The sequence below is a fragment of the Apis cerana genome, linkage group LG7, assembly GCF_029169275.1.
Source record: "Apis cerana isolate GH-2021 linkage group LG7, AcerK_1.0, whole genome shotgun sequence".
In the NCBI taxonomy this organism is placed as follows: domain Eukaryota; kingdom Metazoa; phylum Arthropoda; class Insecta; order Hymenoptera; family Apidae; genus Apis; species Apis cerana.
In genome coordinates, this window is record NC_083858.1 from 6,667,425 (window position 1) to 6,686,514 (window position 19,090).

A 19,090-nucleotide genomic window follows, 5' to 3' on the forward strand; every position below is an offset into this window, starting at 1 on the left:
ACACACACACACATACACACATTTGTAATTATATAATATAATATTATAATAAAATAAATAACTTATAAATTATATAGTATATTTGATGATGTAAATAATGTCGATGATGCAGTAATAGATATATCATGATATATCGCAAATAGCATTTCATATTGTGTACAATGGATGAATTACGTATTGTATAGGTTCAAGTAAGACATCTATCGATTTTAGAAATCAAACATAAAAATTTTGTAAAAATTCGATTAAAGCTAATTTATAAAATTAGAAATAATCGAACTTTATATAAATGAATTCTATTTTTAATTTAGTTCTTTTTTTCTTTAATGTGAAATTTATATTAGATAAAACGAGATGAAGACAGAAGTGAACCCGCGATGTAATAAAGATAAAACTACCTCATTTTATACAAATTTAAATTGCATATTAATTAATAAATAAACATCAACTTTTGTTTTAGTCCTTAGAATCAACTCTCCAAAAATATTTCATGTATATATTAACATCTTGTAAATATATGTTAAAATATGCACGGTGCAATTCATTCATGTATACGGAATCTAAACATTTTCTAGTTATTTATTCTTTATTTAATCTTATTGATGATTTTTATTATTTTTTTTAATTTCATTATATTAAATAAATTTATTCATTAATTATTAATAATCATTATTGTTTATTACTTGAATAATAATTTTTAATTATTTTTAATCAAAACATTCTTTGCTTTCATATCTCAGAATTAAAAATTTTTTCTTATTTAACTGGTCCAAGTTTTATTTCAATTACACTTCATAGAAAATCCTTCTATATTCTTCTTCAATTGTTGTTTGCTCTCCACTTCGTTCCATTTATTTCTTCTTTTCCCAGTTCTTGGCATCGGCATACTTCAGTAAATCTTCGGTATTAAGAATTTGCTCGTAACCTTCATTCTCATAAACTTCTTTCGTTTTATTTTGTACTTTGTTCTTTATATTTTTTTCTTTTTTCATATTTTCTTTTTATCATTTTTTTTATTAATTTACATATTATTTTTATGTTATGTTTTATTATTTTTTTTATTATTAATTTACATAATTATACACTGTCTTTTTTTCTACTCCTTTCTTTATAATAAATAACTCATATTTCCGTATATTGCTTTTAATATTTTATTAAATACTTTATTTTATTCATTTTTTCTCCTATTTTCAAAGATTCTTTTAATTTATTTTTTTTTATACGAATTTTAAAATTTTTTATTTTGGAAGTCATATTCGCAATCTGCATAAAACTGTTGATACAATATTTCTTTTAAACGCTTAATGACTTTCTTCTTACTCTTCTTAGTCGCATCAGCAAGAAATCAACTTGCAATTGTGTCATGGAATACAATGAGCGGATTCTGGTGCTTTTAAAGTGATAATAATGATTCTCCGAGTTATTATAGTATCGTATTTACATTTCGCTTTTTTTAAAGAAAATGACTTATTTATAATGTTATTATATTATATGATAATAAAGAAAAATAAAAACGAATAAGCAATTTATAAATTTATAAATATATTTATATTAACTCTATATATGAGATATACCCATTACACAATGAGAGATAAAAATATTTATATGTCATCTTAAAAAGAAATTCATCTCCTTCGAAAATTTTAATTTTAATAAAAATTTATGTTTTTACACCATATTGATATGATAATTCATTTTTTAACAAAATATCACTTCAAACTGATAAAATCAATTCTCAAAATTGTTAATATTTTTTTCACATTTTAAATATAATTGTTCGAAAATATTTTTATAATAGCATGATAGAATATTATAATATTTTGCTTGCAATATTATAATTATATTTATATTTTAAAATCGAAAATAGATATTTAAACTGTAAGAATTCATTTCATTCTCTCGAAATGATATTCGATAAAGATACAGAATTAATGCAAAAGAGATTTACTTCAAAAAGCATGAATTATCATTACTTGAAGTAACTATATTTTTATAATTACTTTATCCATATTTATATTTTTTTATTCAAAATTATTATTAATAGTGATTACAATAAAACTTAGATAAAAAAATTATATAAATAATACATGCTCTTAAATAATAAGATTGAAAGAAACTAGAACGTACAAAAATGGAATGCTCAACGATTGTTTAATTTTTGTAAGTAAAAATCTTTAGTGATTGTAACTTAGTTTGCTTTCTGCGATACATAGATCTAGAAAGAAGATTCTGTTGAGTAAACTTCTCCGCTTTCGATTTAATCGTTTCTTTGAGTCTTTTTTGATTTTCTTCGTGATTCTTGACTTCAGTATCAAAGAATGAATGCAAGATGCAATATTCGTAATGAAGTTTTGAATCTTTCGTATATATCTTTCGTGCATATATATAAAAATATATACATATACATATATATATATATATATAATTTTTTGAATATTTCTGACAATCAATTTTATTTTTTTTTTTATAAACTTATTTTTCTTGTAAACTATATTATCGATAATGTCTTTAATGTCTTTAATTATTAAAATTAATTTTTTTCTAATAATTTTTTTTAGATTTTATTAAATCTATCGTTAAATATAAATTGATAATTTTTAATTCGAAGAAATTATGAATAAAAAATTAAAATTAAATTTTAATAGGAAAATCTATAAGTTTTCAACGATTAAAATTCAAGATATATTTTTTTATATGTATAATAGATTAAAATATTTGAATACTATTTTATATTAAATTCATATAATTAAAAAATTCTAACTTTGATGAAAATTAGTGTGCATAGTACAACTTTTTTTTAACAAGAAATATCTTTATAAGAATAATCTTTGAATAATCTTTGAAAATAATCTTTGAAATTTTAGAATTTTATCAAATTTTAAATACAAATTTTCTTGAAAATTTTTCAATAAATAGAACAACTAAATTCAATTAAATTCTGAACATTTTTGCTCATATTTGGCATTATTACAAAGTTATATAAGAAAAAGAAAAAAGACAAAAATTGCATTAAAATTTTAAGAATTGATTTCGTTTTCTTAAAATGATATTTCCATAGAAAAATATATAATGTCATTATGTAAATATATATAATTCTATAAAAATATATATCTTAAATATTAAAATTTCAATAAAAATAAAAAATTGTTTGTTAATATTTATCAAAATAAAAAACATTAATATTTTCGTAAACTATTATATTTTATTTATGAAACTACTACTTTTCTACTAAATCTCTCAATTATACAGTATATCAATATATTCTAATATATATTCATGCAATATTTTTGGAGAGTTAATTTTAGACAGCAAAAACAAACAAAAGCTGTTTTATAAAAATTTGTTTATTTATTATAAACAATTTAATCGCGTTACATAAAATGAAATTATTTGACAATAATGTAACAATGAAAACGCAATCTTATTTCTATTTTACTTCGTCTAACGTAAGCTCCTAATAAGCTTTAACTGACTTTATATAAATCATTTTTTGCATTTATTTTTGTTTTTAGAAATGATCTTTCAAGAATATCTTTCAATTTTATTAATACATTAATATCTTATAAATATTATTTTTGCTCACTTCTATACATAAAAATATTATATATCAATTTAGTTTAAATATAGAACAGGATTAAATTAGATTATAACGAGATCCATCGTTGGTACTTATTAAATTACAAATTAGCTATGATAGGTGCATTTGTCTGCAATTTGTACATTACTGTAAAGGTTCTAAGTATATAGCTAAGATTTAACTCGATTCCAAATGGGTGCACATAATCCGTCTGGTACATTTAATGGAGTTAGCCGCATTCTGGTTATGGCAGAATATTATGAATAAGCTTCTCTGTAATATCTTAGCTGCAATTGCTTTGTACAGATATATTTTGCATATAAAGGAATTAAGTATTTAAAATGATGATGATTTCTTGAAGAAGTTTCAGCATAAGTAATTCAGAATACGAAAATAGCGCGATTTAGGTGCAAAATGTAATTTTATCCAATTTTTTAATGTAAATATTTTGTTTGTAGAATTCCAACAAGATAACTTATAAATATTAAATATTGTCAATTGTGTAAAATAGATATCTAATGAACAACGGAAAAAAATTCTCGCGCTTAACTTTACTACGTATAAATAATGATAATAATCTCATCACTGAGAAGCTAAGGAAATTCAAAATTAAGTTTCGCCTATCTTTCTCATCTATATTGCACAATCTCACTGACAATAATGAGCCAATTTCAGTTTAATTAGGCATAGAACAGGTCCTTAGATACAGTCTATGCTTCTGTCTATAGGGAGCTTTGTCGCTTCTTTTTCGTAATCTCTCTACATCGTACTTACTTTTATCGTTTTCTGAGGAATAATAAATTAATTAATATTCTCCTATTTATATAAAACGAATAATTCAAAAAGTTAATAAGATAATAGAATTTAAGTTTTGTTCATTTTTTCTTAAAATTAATAATTAATTTTGTTAATTATTTTATCGAAAATAGAGAAACGCAATCAAGACAAGGTGTAAGATCTCTTCGTCTTCAAGCTCATATTAAATTTTGATATTCAAAACTATAGAGTTTAATTGCAATAAAAAGGTACAATGAATATATAATTGAGAAATCCAGTGCAAGAGAGAGTTATGTCAATGTTGAAAAATTTTCAATGTTGAGATTTTAATTCTGACATCCTTTGGCATCTAATTATTATTGATTTATAATTACGTAGCAAAATTTTTATCTATAATTATATATATAAATGATTGTTTTTCTTATGTATTTTAATTTCTATTCAAGAAAGAGGTTATACGTAAATGTGTTTCTATAAATAATGACAAATTGAAAGATATTCCATATTGCTATTCTACTTGCGTACCAGAATATTTATAAGAAATTTAAATGTAAATTACAAAAAAGCAGTGATAAAGATTATTTTTGGATTATAATTCCTTATCTTATTTAATTTCGAATCAAATATTACTTAATTTCGTTTAAAGTTACTGATTATATACCGATTACCAAAATCTTAGTCAAAAATAATATATAAGATGTTTATTAAAATAGAATTAGAATTCTAGACATCTAATTTAAAGCAAATTTCAAATATTTAGAATTCTTCAACGACGTTTTATTAAATATCGTTTTGATATCTAGAATCCCATATTTTTATAAATACTTTGTATAATGATAAAAATATCAAGTTATTATGAATTATTAATAGTAATAATAGTATTGGAATACAATAATATTTATGATAAAAAACTTTTAAAATTACACGATGATTTTGGATTGAAAATTCATTTATTTTGATTATTTTAGAATTTTAAAATTTTATAAAAACTATATACCGAAATTTTATAATGGAGAATTTCGTATTTGGATATTTGCATATTGTATATTTCTATGTTGCTGAAAATAACAATATAAAAATTTAATTGATATTTGTACACATACAGTGACGTGAGATCAAGAGAAAATAAAATCCGGGACATGTAGCTCGTAGAAATGAGACCATGTTTTTGCTACTTGTTGTAGTGCCTTTTACGAAAGAATTCTATTAGGAAAAAACGTCATAAATTTCACCAACATATTTCAGGATGCGATAAAATGTTGGAGGAAACAACCATTTTGACATTTTCTTGTCACTTCTCTTCGTTCCGTCGTATAAATGCAAATGATTCTCTTTTTTCGTCTCCTCTAAAACTCGAAGTTTTATTCCATTCGAAAATAGTTTCTTTATATTTTTTTTATAAATTTTCAAAATATTGATTCATGTTATCATGTTTTACATTATAAAATTTCAATACAATTTAATAAAAAATTTAAAAAAAAACATGCTTCTATATTTTTATAATATGTATTTTTAAACCTTTTACAATAATATATATAATTATATCGCAAACTTGTAACTTCTATTAAAATATCATCTTTATACTATTCATTATTATAAGAAAAAATATATATATATCGAGGGGAAAAAGTTATTATTGTAAAAATGAAAAACAAAAAACGATACATTTTCTTCTTTACAATAAATAATAGTGGTTTGATAACAATTTTTTTTGTTAATTATGCAAATTATCATGCAATTATCATCATTTTCATAAGCATATGTTATTGAAATTAATAATTAAATTCATTATTAATTATAATTATAATTATAATTAATTTAATAAAATGTTTATTTTTGATTATTTGAATTGTATATTATTTCGTTTTAATATTATATGAATTAATTATTTCATTGCAATTGCACTCATCCTCGTAATGGTTATAAATTAATGTTCATAAATTATTTATTTAATCGTGATTTTTATATTTATTACATTTAACAATGTAATTATTTTATTTATTAATTATTTAAATAAAAAACATTCATATCGAATATTCATAATTGTTAATATAAACAGTAAATAAGTTAACAGATAAAATGATTTGTATAACTTACTGAGAAATAAACTATTTTTGTAATTTTAAAAAAATATTGTTTTTTTTTTACTTCTATCTTTTATCGTACATAATTTTATTAATTTATTTATAATTTAAGCAAAAATTTAGTACAATTCAAATTACGAATTAAATTTTTTGGGAAAAATGTAAAATTAGAAAGCCACATTATTCTGTTCTTTCTCTATTAATAAAATAATTCTTTCATCTTATTTTATTTTATTTTCACATAATAATGAGAATGAATATACATATAGAGATATTACAAGTGTGATAAATATAGAAAAGGTAAGGCTTCCTCTATAATAAACTGCAGATAAAAGTGTCGGTCTCTCAGGTTTAAATTCTACTTTAATGCCCACTTTCAAAACAGTCTTAAGACACCAACAGTTTTTCCAATTTCTTTTATTGTCGAAAGACGGGTTTCGCTGTGAGATAAATGATACGATCATGATAATAGTGAAAAGTATAAAATAGAATCCTGTCTGGAGAAGTGATCTGTAGTTGAAAAACAGTCTTAAACAAAGTCGTTTTAAACAAAGTTTATAATGAACATGATACTTCTGATATATATGTGATATATATAAAAAGTAAAAGTTAAAATTACAAAAAATAATTTTTTTTATAATGAAGAAGAATAATTATGTAGAATAATATTTTTTCTTCCCAAAAGTGGAAAAATGAGTATAATAAGTATAATAAATATAAATAATTTTTGTACAATAAAAATAATAAATTATTGAAGATATTTTAATTTTTATCATCATCTTTTATCTTCATGAATTTTTATTATAATGAATTTCGCTAAAATTCTGTTTAATGAACAAAATATTGTTTAATAATATATATATATATACACATGTATAATAACTAAACATATAATTGTATGAATATGTTGAATAATAATTTTTATAAAAAGATTAAATGCCTTATTAATGTATATTATAAATGTAAAATATACTTCATATTACTATTTTATTATTAATTTATATTACGTTTTCTTTTTAATTCGATTATATTTGTTTAATCTTCGTAATATTCTGAGGTATAAATGTACTTTAAATATATAATGTATAATGTTACATTTTTATCATAATTTCGAAAATAATTTTTTTAAAAAATAAATTTTATACAATCTCCGCTTTATTATCACATATTTTTAGTTCAGAATATAAAGAAATTTAAATATTTCTTTTAAATTAGATAAAAAAAAATGAAGAACCTGAATCTCGACGTCAGACTCGCTAATATTTCCTCTGTGCAATGAATAAAGATAGAAAGTCACGAGACTTACGCATAATATAATCAATTTGTATACGTGGAATATTTTAAAAATATAACCATTTTAAATTTATAGTCGTAGTATGATATTATTTATTCTCTTATCTAATATTTATATGTATGTATTTATATGTATATGTATATTTACTAATGATTATAATAAAAAAAATACTATAGATATAATTATACTTTAATTAGTATTTAACACAATATAAAAAAATCAAAAGAAGTTTATGTATATATATATATATAAAAGAAAAATCGTATATGTGAAAAATTTTTTTTCATCTTTCATTTCTTGATAAAATTCACGACATAACTGTATAAATTAACTACTATTTCATATTATAATGAAAATTCTAATTAAATTTACATTAAAAAATTAAAACTTATGTTTATATAATTCAACATATTGATAACAATAAAATAAAATAGCAAAGAGAAAGTAAAAAAAAACTAAAAATTAGATGATTCGATCACAAATGAAAGAATATAGCGTGTCAAAATATATTTATCTGGCAAGTTATATCATAAGATAATGAAAAACTTATATAAATTAGAATTTACATCTCTAATAATATTACTATAATTTTAATCCTAACAATTAAAAATTTTCCTAATATATAAGATATAAAATAATTAAATTTAATTTTCACTTTATTCTTTTATATTATTAATCTATTGCATTATTATTACCGTAGATTCTTGGAATATTTCAAGATTCTATTTATTTGTAAGTTTTTTTAATTATAATTATAATAAAAACTTAATTATGTTTCATAATCAAAATAGTTTTATTTCATCATTAAATATGAAAGTAAAAAACATTGTGTATTTAAGATTCAATCAATAAAAATTATCTCACCTTCTTTTAATTAATAGCATCCCAATGAAGAGTTCACTTACCTGAAATAAATGAAATAAAAAATTAGAAAATTATGTCTAGAGTTATATCTAGAGTATTTTAATGCAATAATATATTATTAATTAATAATAATTAATATAATTGAAAACATTTATATGGAAAGCAAAATAAATATAAAATTTTTAAAAAAAGAAAGAAAAATCAATTATACAGTTATCTAATTAATTATATATAATTTATTTTTATTAGCTTTTAACTTACTTTTACTTAAATATATAACTAAGAATACATTAGCTAATATGCATATTTTTTATTTAATTGAATTAATTTAGTCAAAATATTGTGAAGTAAACTTTTAAAAAATTAAAACTTGTAAATTCTATCTTTTAATTTATGTAAAATCATTTTCTAAATTTACAAATATTTCCAAATAAATTAATAAAATATAATTTATTAAAATTAAATTAAATTTTATTATTTTAAATTATAACATATCATAAATTACTATAATAATAATGATAATGTAATAATAATAATAAGTATATCTTACTATAATATAAAATAGTATAATAATAAATATATCTTACTATAAATTATAAAAAAATGATATATAGTAAATATGATAAATTGAAAATGTCACATACAGTGTTTATAGTATTTGAAATGTGTAATGCAAAAAAACAAAATATTTCAATTTTGCTATACTTTTCAATTTAATACACTTTCCACAAGAATACCTCAATTCTTTCTTTTTTTAAAGCATCCCTTTTTAAAGCATATTGCTTTCAATATATTACAAAACTCTGAAACAAAGGGTTGGAACACCATTGAATGTTTCTTGGTAAGTAATGACGAAGCCGAAAAGTTAACACAAAGCTTCTACGGTTGTTGACTAGCTAAGCTGGCTTTTTATCGATTCGGCGTCTAGTGTAACGAGTCGACACCGCTTTATGCGAAATAGACGATAGTGGTTGGTTCAACGAAAGGGCGATGAGCTAAGCTTTCTCGTAATTAGTTTCAGGAACGACGAGAACTCCTCGACTAGATTGGCACTGTTTTCAAGTAGCCGAGCAGCCATTGTTCTTTGGAAGACTTGGCGTGAAATGTCGAGAAAATTGCAAACCACCGGAAAAAGAGAAATATAGAAACAGTGAATGGAAACAAATTGGTGACGTGGTAGAATTTCAACGACCAACTTCTCTATAAATATTTATATAAAATGTTAATATATTCTTGAAATTCTTTTGGGAAAATCGATTTTAAAGGACAAAATAAAGATATAAAATGATATACAAAAAATAACAGTTGATGTTTATTTATTAAATTATAAACAATTTAAGTTTAGAATGAAATAGCTCTAGTAGTATCTTCATTATACTACTGTTACACTTTTGTGTTTATTCCTTCCTTTAATGCAAATTATTAATAAATGAGCCTTAACCAATATTTTTATATTATATTATATATTATTTTTATATAATATATAATATGTAATATGTAATATATATTATAATTATATATTATTTTATATAACTTTTTTATTTGTTTTGATTTTTAATAATTTGATACTTTTCAATTATTTATGAAATTTTATTTATAAAATTATTTTTATTAATTAATTAAAATTTATCTTTATTATATAATACATTAATATAATAATAATAATATAATATAATAAAATATCTTTTGAAAATCAATTCTATAAGTAAAAACAAAAATTGATATATAAATATTTTGTTTAAAGCTTATTTATTAAATTATAAACAATTAAAATGAAATTTTATTTTTCTGTTATATCCTGTTTTCGCTTTCATCTAAAGCAAACTTAAATTGCTTATAACTTAATAAATAAATATCAACCGATATTTTTGTTTGTTTAGTTTCTAGAATCAACTTGTTTTGAATCAAGATACTTCATAAATATATTAACACACTGTATAGGAAAATATAATAGTATATATAATTGTATAAAGTGTTAACAATTCATGGGATGTCTTTGAAGAATCGATTCTAGAAATCAACAATTATGAACAAAAATGATAATGAACAAAAATTGATACAAAAATGTCAGTCAAATAATTGAGGCTTATTTATTAAGTTATAAGCAATTAGAATTTCATTTAGATAAATCGAGATAGAGTTAAATCTATTTTACTCGTTTCTAATTTAATACAAATTTCAATTACCTATAACTTGAAATATTTTATACAAAATTATATGTATACAAATTTTTGTGCTTGTTTTAATCTTTAAAATCGATCCTCTAAAGATGTTTGACGAATAATATTAATACTTTATATATGCAAATATCTATATGATCAACTTGTTACACGGTGATCTCTCGACTGTTATTGATAACTCTCTGCTCCTTCGTCATAGAAACTTTGCCACAACTACGCGGACTTGTAACTCTTTCGATCAGGATTTAATACGTGACATGGTTACGTGAATTATCGAGTTTTGATTATGTAACTTTATATTACTCATGGTTACTATCGACACTGTTATTAACTCTTTGAAACTGATGTAATACATTATAATGCTTTGATTAATTATAAAATAAATAATAAAATAAAATAAATAAATATAAAATAAATATAGTATATATAGTAATAATATATATTTCTTATAGCTGAAATTTTTAAATTTTATTAATGTGTGTTCGTTCATTATGCTAAGAAAAAGAAAGGTAAGTGAAAATATTTTTTCGGAAAATATTTTTAGTAATGCTAAGCAGTGATAAGGAAAGCGGAATTTTTTTTTCATTTTCTATAAGAATAAGTCAAACGAACAAAAAAAATGTATTAATAATTGTAATAATAATTGTAATAATTGTTTAATAATAATCCTTCTCTTCGATTTATGAAAATTCAAAAATTCATCTAAATAAATATCTGTGTAAATATCTATTTTTCTATATCTATTTTTTTAAAAGATAATAAAAATTTTTAAATTCCTTTTTATTAATATAAATTATTAATATAAACTGATCATGATTGTTTGTAGAAATCAACAACATATATATAATTAAATTCAATAATAACGATATTAACGATAAAACATATCAATATTATAGATTATTAATTAAATTGGAAAAATTCAGATTAAATTCTGAAGAAATTCAAATATTCTTGCGTTTATTTTTTATTCAAAGTATCGATTCAAATTGATTATTTTTTTAAATAAATGTATTAAAGTCTATCATCTTTCATTTTTCAAAATATATTCATATCTATATTTGTAACTAAGATATATGCATATATATGTTTATGATCATAATGGTTATCATATATACAAAATGTACTAAAAAATGTGAAAACATGGCTTAATTGGGGATTTCTGAAATAATTTTAAATAACATTTTTCTTTGCAAAAATCTTTTTGGCTTTGTTAATGAATTATTAACAAAAAACACTGACCAATCACAAAGCGTCTAAATTAGTGACTATATATTAGTACTGTATCTAATAACATTTCCAATAATCAATTATAACATTTAAAAAATTATTATTGTTATTATATAAAATAACAAAATTGATATGTTTAAAATTCATTTCATTATGCATTATGTAAATTTTTTTAATATAAAAAAAAATTTAATATAATCTTCCTCGATTGTAATTTGATTAATTTTTCATTTACAGTTATAAAAGCTCTTTTATTCTCTAGAGGGATTCAAAATTTCCGAAAGCACTTGTCTAACTAATTTCTTCTACAAATACACATATCCTCTGATCTGACCTGATTTACTGACAAATCTCCAAACAGGACACGTTCTTTCTCTTCCATTTCTTTTTTACTGCATATTTCCTTCCATTCGTTTGTAGAATTGCAACGACCATTCGAAAAACAAATTAACCGCTTATAATTGTAAAACGTATTAACTATATTTGTTTTAAATGTTTTACAATAAAAAAAATTATTTTCATTAATTTGATGTGTAATATATAAATCGTAACGATATGTCGATACAAAATTTGTTCAAAGATCATTTCAAAAAATTGTCATTTTTATCTTTTGCAAATTATCATAATTATTAATAAAAATGCATGTTAAAAGAATAATAAATAGTAATGCAAAGCTATTTTATGCAAACAATATATATATATGTATGTATTATATATTGTCTATTATATATTGTCTATTATATATTCTATATTATATATATATTATATATTATATATTCTCTATTATATATTCTCAATTTCTGATGAAAAAGTTAAATCTTTTTCAACATTTTATCATAATTCTAATAAAATTTAAAAATCAGAATTTAATTGCAGACTAATATATATTAATATATATATATATAATATATTAAATATATGTTTCCTATATGGAAATTAATAATATATATTATAATCATAATACTTATGATTTTCTCTATTTCTTTACTATGAAGTATTTACATATTGTGTAAATGATTCGTATGTGTGATAAACAATTGAGTAAATATATTATATTAAAATATTAGCTATGTATAGATAATAGTGATTGAATCAATGTAATATTTAGATCTCAAAATCCTTCTTGATTTGTTAAGGAATTATGAGAAAATTAAGTGAGAATATTTAAAAAATGAAATAAACTAAGTAAAAAATTAATATAGAAATTAATATAAATGATTAGATATATCAATTGGGTAAAAAATTTATATTATTTAAAATCTTAAAATGTAGTTAATAAATATAATTAATAATTATTAATAAATATCGTTCATATTTTTAAATTTTTTTAAAAATATTGAAAATTACGAACAAAGACTATAAATATTCAAAATTCAAAAGTGATTGGTCGAATCAATAAACCAAAATGACATTTCGCATGATACACAGGCATATATGATTTCCTCGACGATAAAGATATATAAATTCTAAATTCTGTAGCACATCGCATTCTTACATTAACAAGAGCAACATCGAATTCTTCAGATGCTTCCTACTGACTGGAATCTAAGATGGATTTCATTTCTGAAATGCTCTTGAAGGTATTTCAGTTATTTCTTTGCAATTTAGATTCGGAATCTCTATTGCGTGCCACAAGTATAATAAAAATAGACAATATTTGTAAATTAGATAATATTTTAAGGTAAATAGTAAAGCGTTAAATTTGAAAAAAAAGTAGGAATATAGAATTTATAAGAGTAAACACGATATTTGGAAAAAATGCTCTAAGAATATTATTGAAGATATTATTTTTCACTATGAGAACAATAATTTAACTATGAGCTTTCAAAAATGTACTAGAATATAATGTAATAATATTTATTATATTTAATAATGATAGTGTTCAATAAATGATTATTTGTGATAGAAAATAAATAAAATTTTCATTTTTGATTAAATAGTTTTAATATTTGGCGTTAAAAACAATATTAATAATTAACAATATTTTATTTAAATTATTAATAATTTTAAGTCTTTAACATTTCTTTTAAATTATGTATAAGTATTATAATAATATTCATTTAATAATATTTTTTTATATTGTAACAATGTAAGATTAGAAATCCTATTTTTCATTAGTTCCATTTTTATTTTCATTTATTTTTAGTATAATATTGAATCTGAATTTATTCTTCAGATATTAAATAAGTATAAAATATTTTTATCATTTTTATGTAAATTTCATTTTAGATTTATGATTATTCACTAAAAAATTTTAATTAAGTCAAATTTCAATAGTTTTTAATTTAAGCAGTAATTTTAATTTAAATCATTCATTATGAAATATTATATCATTTTATGTTGATTAAAAATATTATGTAGATAGAAGATATACATATCTGTTCAATATTGTAACAATGTTTTTTTATATTTTTATTACTCATTATATATATATATATATAATAATCTTAATCTTATTCATTTAAAAATTATATTAGATCGTTAATTTATCATATTACATTAAAAAGATCATATACATCATATAAGATTATAAATATATGATCGTTTATAATTAAGATATTAAATTAATCTTAAATAATACAGATCTTTGGTTTATATTCGATAAGAGCTAGTACTATAAATTTTAATAACTAGATTCATCAGTTCACTTTCCATAATATAATTCTTGAAGCGAATCAATCTCGCCGAACACGTAGTCTATAAACTTAACTAATGGACTCGTTCCCATTTATCGTATATTGAGTTGCATATGTGCACAGTCTGCTCATAACTTTCGTGATATGGAAACGTGGTTTCGATTTATCGTAAGGGCAGAGAAACTTTATTGTGACATCCGTATTACTCATATATTTGACGAATTATGCCGTTCCACGTCAACTTCCAATGATAGGCAACATGTCTGACGAGTAACTGTATAAGTGAAACGTGAATTAATCATTCAGATATTGGATTATACCGCTCGAACCGTGTCGATTATGTTTCTTTTCGGGATCGTAAATTTCGAATAATTTTATTGATTCCGAGATTCTAATATCATTGATCGTCCGGTAAATTAACCATAACTGATTCTTTCAAATAAATTAAGATTGATTTTTCTGATAATACGATTGAAATGATGCTATATAATGAGATCATTTTTTGAAAAGTTGAAAGGTGTAACTATCGAAATTTGTATCGAAATAACAAAAAAAAAATGTTTTTAAAAATTTTCCATTTATTAATCAAAAATTAACGGAATTATAGTTTAAATTTTTTTTAATTTCTAAATATATTTATTTTTGGAAAAATATATATTCATTTTACTAATGATATATTGATAAATTAATCTTGGTCTAAATTGATTTAAAAATATTTTTGATTGAAGTAAAATGAAGCTTTATTTAATTAAAATAGATTGATTCTGTTTTATATCAATTTATGATTTTAAAATACATATAATATATAAAATACAAAATACATATAATACAAAAAATATGTGTTTGCACAAAAATCTGTAGTCTGTTCGTAAGTAATATTTTTTTTTCCTCTTGACGAGCAAAAGAATATTTCCTTGGATAATTGATATTTCTAATTCTGATTCTACGAATTCTATTTATTTGAAGAATACTATTTAGAAAATTTTTTTAATTAAAATGACAATTTGATTTAAGTTTATATATTAGAATTTTATAATTTATTTCTCAATAAGTAAAGGCAAAAGTGCACTAACAATAATTGAAATAAAACAAACAACGTAAATAACATAATATTTATAAAACCAGAAAATTAAAATTAATTCTAAATTGAATTATATAATTTTAATAATTAAATAAAATTTAAAAAAATTTGTCAAATATAACTGATATGGAAAATATTTCTTTATAATATTCTTCTAAATATTTTTATATACATATAATAAATTCATTTTATATTTGTTCAATTATATAATTCTTTGCATAACTTACATTTAATAGCAATTATCGATATAAAAAAGCATTTAATATATTAATACACGCACATGTTAATACAAGAAAAAAAATGATGAATTGAAATTGTTGAATATCGAACGCTCTTCCGGACTGGTAATTTCAAATTATCCGATGCAGATGTAGCTCGTAAATAAATTGGAACACGCGAAAAGTGACTTCATGATGTATACCAACCAAAGATAAATTATCCACATAACACAATTTCCCAACAAGTATAAACGTGAATAAAATATCGTTTAATCCATAGATATAAATTTCCTGTTGAACTTTGCTATTTGTAAGGATGTATCATTTGGTTATTCATATCGCACGAATAATTGCATATAATTTTTTTTTAAAAAAAGAAACTGCTTTTATTTCGTTAAATTTTTATTTTTATAACATTTGTTTATATACATATATGTTTGTACATGTTTACATATATGTATATTTCTATTATTAAATATATTATGCATAAATATATTATTGATTTCATAAAATGAAATATTTTATAAATTTTGTTTAGAAATATCAAGAATTTTTATTAGTTCTTATTTATATTTTTGAATTTTTTTTTTTAATTAAAAGATCATTTGAAAATGCTAGCATATATGCATAGTGAGAGTTTTTCGATTATTTATATTTAAATCATTGAATATTTTTTTTTTAAATTTTGATATAACAAAATTTTTGAAAAAATATTCTTTCTAGAAGAAATATTTTCATGAATGAATTAATATATTCACTTTAAATTGATTACATTAATGAATATATTTTATAGAATAGAAAATAGAAAAATCTAAATTATCATTGAATATGAAATATTAATATAATAAAACTAATTAAGAAGAATTTTTGAAATTTCTATTATTTTCTCAATATTAAATCACTGATTAAATATGTTTAAAAAAAATTAAATAAACAAAAAAATTTTCTGCATTCTTATATCAAAATCAAATATGTATAAATATAAATTAATACTAATATCTTATTTTATTTTAAATAGAAATAAATAATAATAAAAAAGATTATATATTATATAATGTATATAATGTATTATATATTATACATGTATGTATCTCATGAATGATTTGATATTATGATATATGAAAACATGATGTGGAATCAAATCTCACGACCTGGTTGACGTTATCGATTTGTCTAACCTAGTTATTGTGTCACACGATTCATTGTTCTACGAGTCATTGCATAAATATTTTATACAATATATTCATTTTCATTAAATCAATATTTATTTTTAACAGATTTTGTTTTGAATAAAATTTTATCGCATTTTTAATTCTGTTTTGATTGTTCTTAATTAATTCATTATTACATTTATTTCGAGTAGAATATAAAATTGTTCAATTTAACATTGAAATATATATATTCATGTTATTACTAGCCAGATTTTTTTCTATTAGAAAAAAATGAAAAAGAAAATTGTATTATAATCTTGATCAATATAATGACATATATTACTTTTTTATATTTAAAAAGAAATAGAGATGATCCTTTCAATGTAATATTATATAAATAAACACATGTATGAAAACATGTGTCAAAAGAAATTCGCTTATGTTACACAACAACTTTAAGGTTCCATTAAGAAAAATTAAAATAAAATAAATATTTTGAATAGTTCATTGATTTACAAATATTTCTTATAAATATTTTGTTCTGTTGTGATTTGTTTTTTGTTATTCATTGTCAAAGTTTTTTTCTTTCTCTTTATTTATTTACATTGAATCCGAAAATTCTTCTTGTCATTTAAATTTTTATATCTTATTATCTTTTAATTACATTTCTATATTATCTTTCTTTTTATTGAATAATGGTACACTGCTCGAAAAATGAAATTATTTTATAATAGTTGAAACAGAAATAAAAACTTTAATAGTAAATAATAATAAAAAATAAATAAAATTAAATTTTATCAAAACAAAATCTATTCATAAATATATATTATAAATATATGATATTTCTTATATAATTTATATAATTTATTTTATTTAAGAAATTAAAGATCATTTTCGTTTGCAAAATATAAAAAACTAATATACATATAAAATATTGATCGTGAAAAATTGCAAAACTTTTTTTTCTTTCATTTTTTTTTCTGTTTATAAGAAAAATATTAATAGCTACGATCTAATATTAATGATACGATCATTCAATCTAAAGTTTGATTTTTTTATGTATTAGTATCAATTTGATTGAAATATAAAATTTAAGATTAAAAAAAAAATTAAGATTAAGAAATAAATTATTGAAATTATAGAATTTTTTTATAAAAATTTTTAAAAAAAAATTTTTTTATAATTATAATTAAAAACGTAAAAGAATGTCCTATAATTAAAAACTTACTTGTCATTGATTATAATTAGCTTGAAAATATTTTTTTCAGTCAAAGAATATGATTATAATTAAAACGAAAAAGCAAGGAAGATTTAAATCAGAAATAATTCTAGAATATAAAGAAAATCATTACTAAAATTATTATTATTAAAAATAATTCATTTCATATTGAAAATAATTGAAAATTTTGCAGAAAAGATGATATATCCATATACTTTTTGAATTGTAATATAATAATATAATATTATAATATAATATTATTTATTATGTTAAATGTTATTTTATATATACATATTAATTACAATAATATATACATATTAATTTGATAATGACAAACAATTAAATATATAAAATGATTTTTACATTTTATTAAACAATTAAATAATCAATCTAAACAATCAAATAATCAAAGTATTGTATTTGAATTCTTCTAAAATTTCTTTGAAGAAAAAAAATAAAATTTATAATCTTATGTATAATTATTTTTTTAATCTCATTATTTTCTGTATAATTATATTATAATTAAATATAAAATAATTTTGTTCATTGTAATAAATAAATGCTTTATGAATGATTAAATTGATTAAAAATTAGAATATAGAAAATAATATAAATTTCTATTAATTAAATTTCAGAAAGAAATATTCAATCATTATAATTATATATATATTCACGATATATAAATTCAAAAATTATTTATAAAAAAATATTTGCGCGTATTCCATTTTCAAAACAATTACATGGTCCACTTAAAAATGCCTATATACAGGATATTCGATGCA

The 19,090-nt window shown here is 20.0% G+C and overlaps 2 protein-coding genes across 2 annotated transcripts in view; both read right to left on the reverse strand.

The window, feature by feature from the left end:
- Positions 1 to 19,090, reverse strand: part of LOC107993215 (CCR4-NOT transcription complex subunit 6-like) — a 355,976-nt gene that overhangs the window by 189,853 nt on the left and 147,033 nt on the right. The window lies entirely within an intron of this gene.
- Positions 8,615 to 19,090, reverse strand: part of LOC107993170 (CCR4-NOT transcription complex subunit 6) — a 587,279-nt gene continuing 576,803 nt past the window's right edge. The window contains exon 4 of the mRNA XM_062076976.1: positions 8,615 to 8,637. Within this exon, the coding sequence (XP_061932960.1) occupies positions 8,630 to 8,637 (8 nt within the window). The 3' untranslated portion in view covers positions 8,615 to 8,629. The remainder of the gene's footprint in view (positions 8,638 to 19,090) is intronic.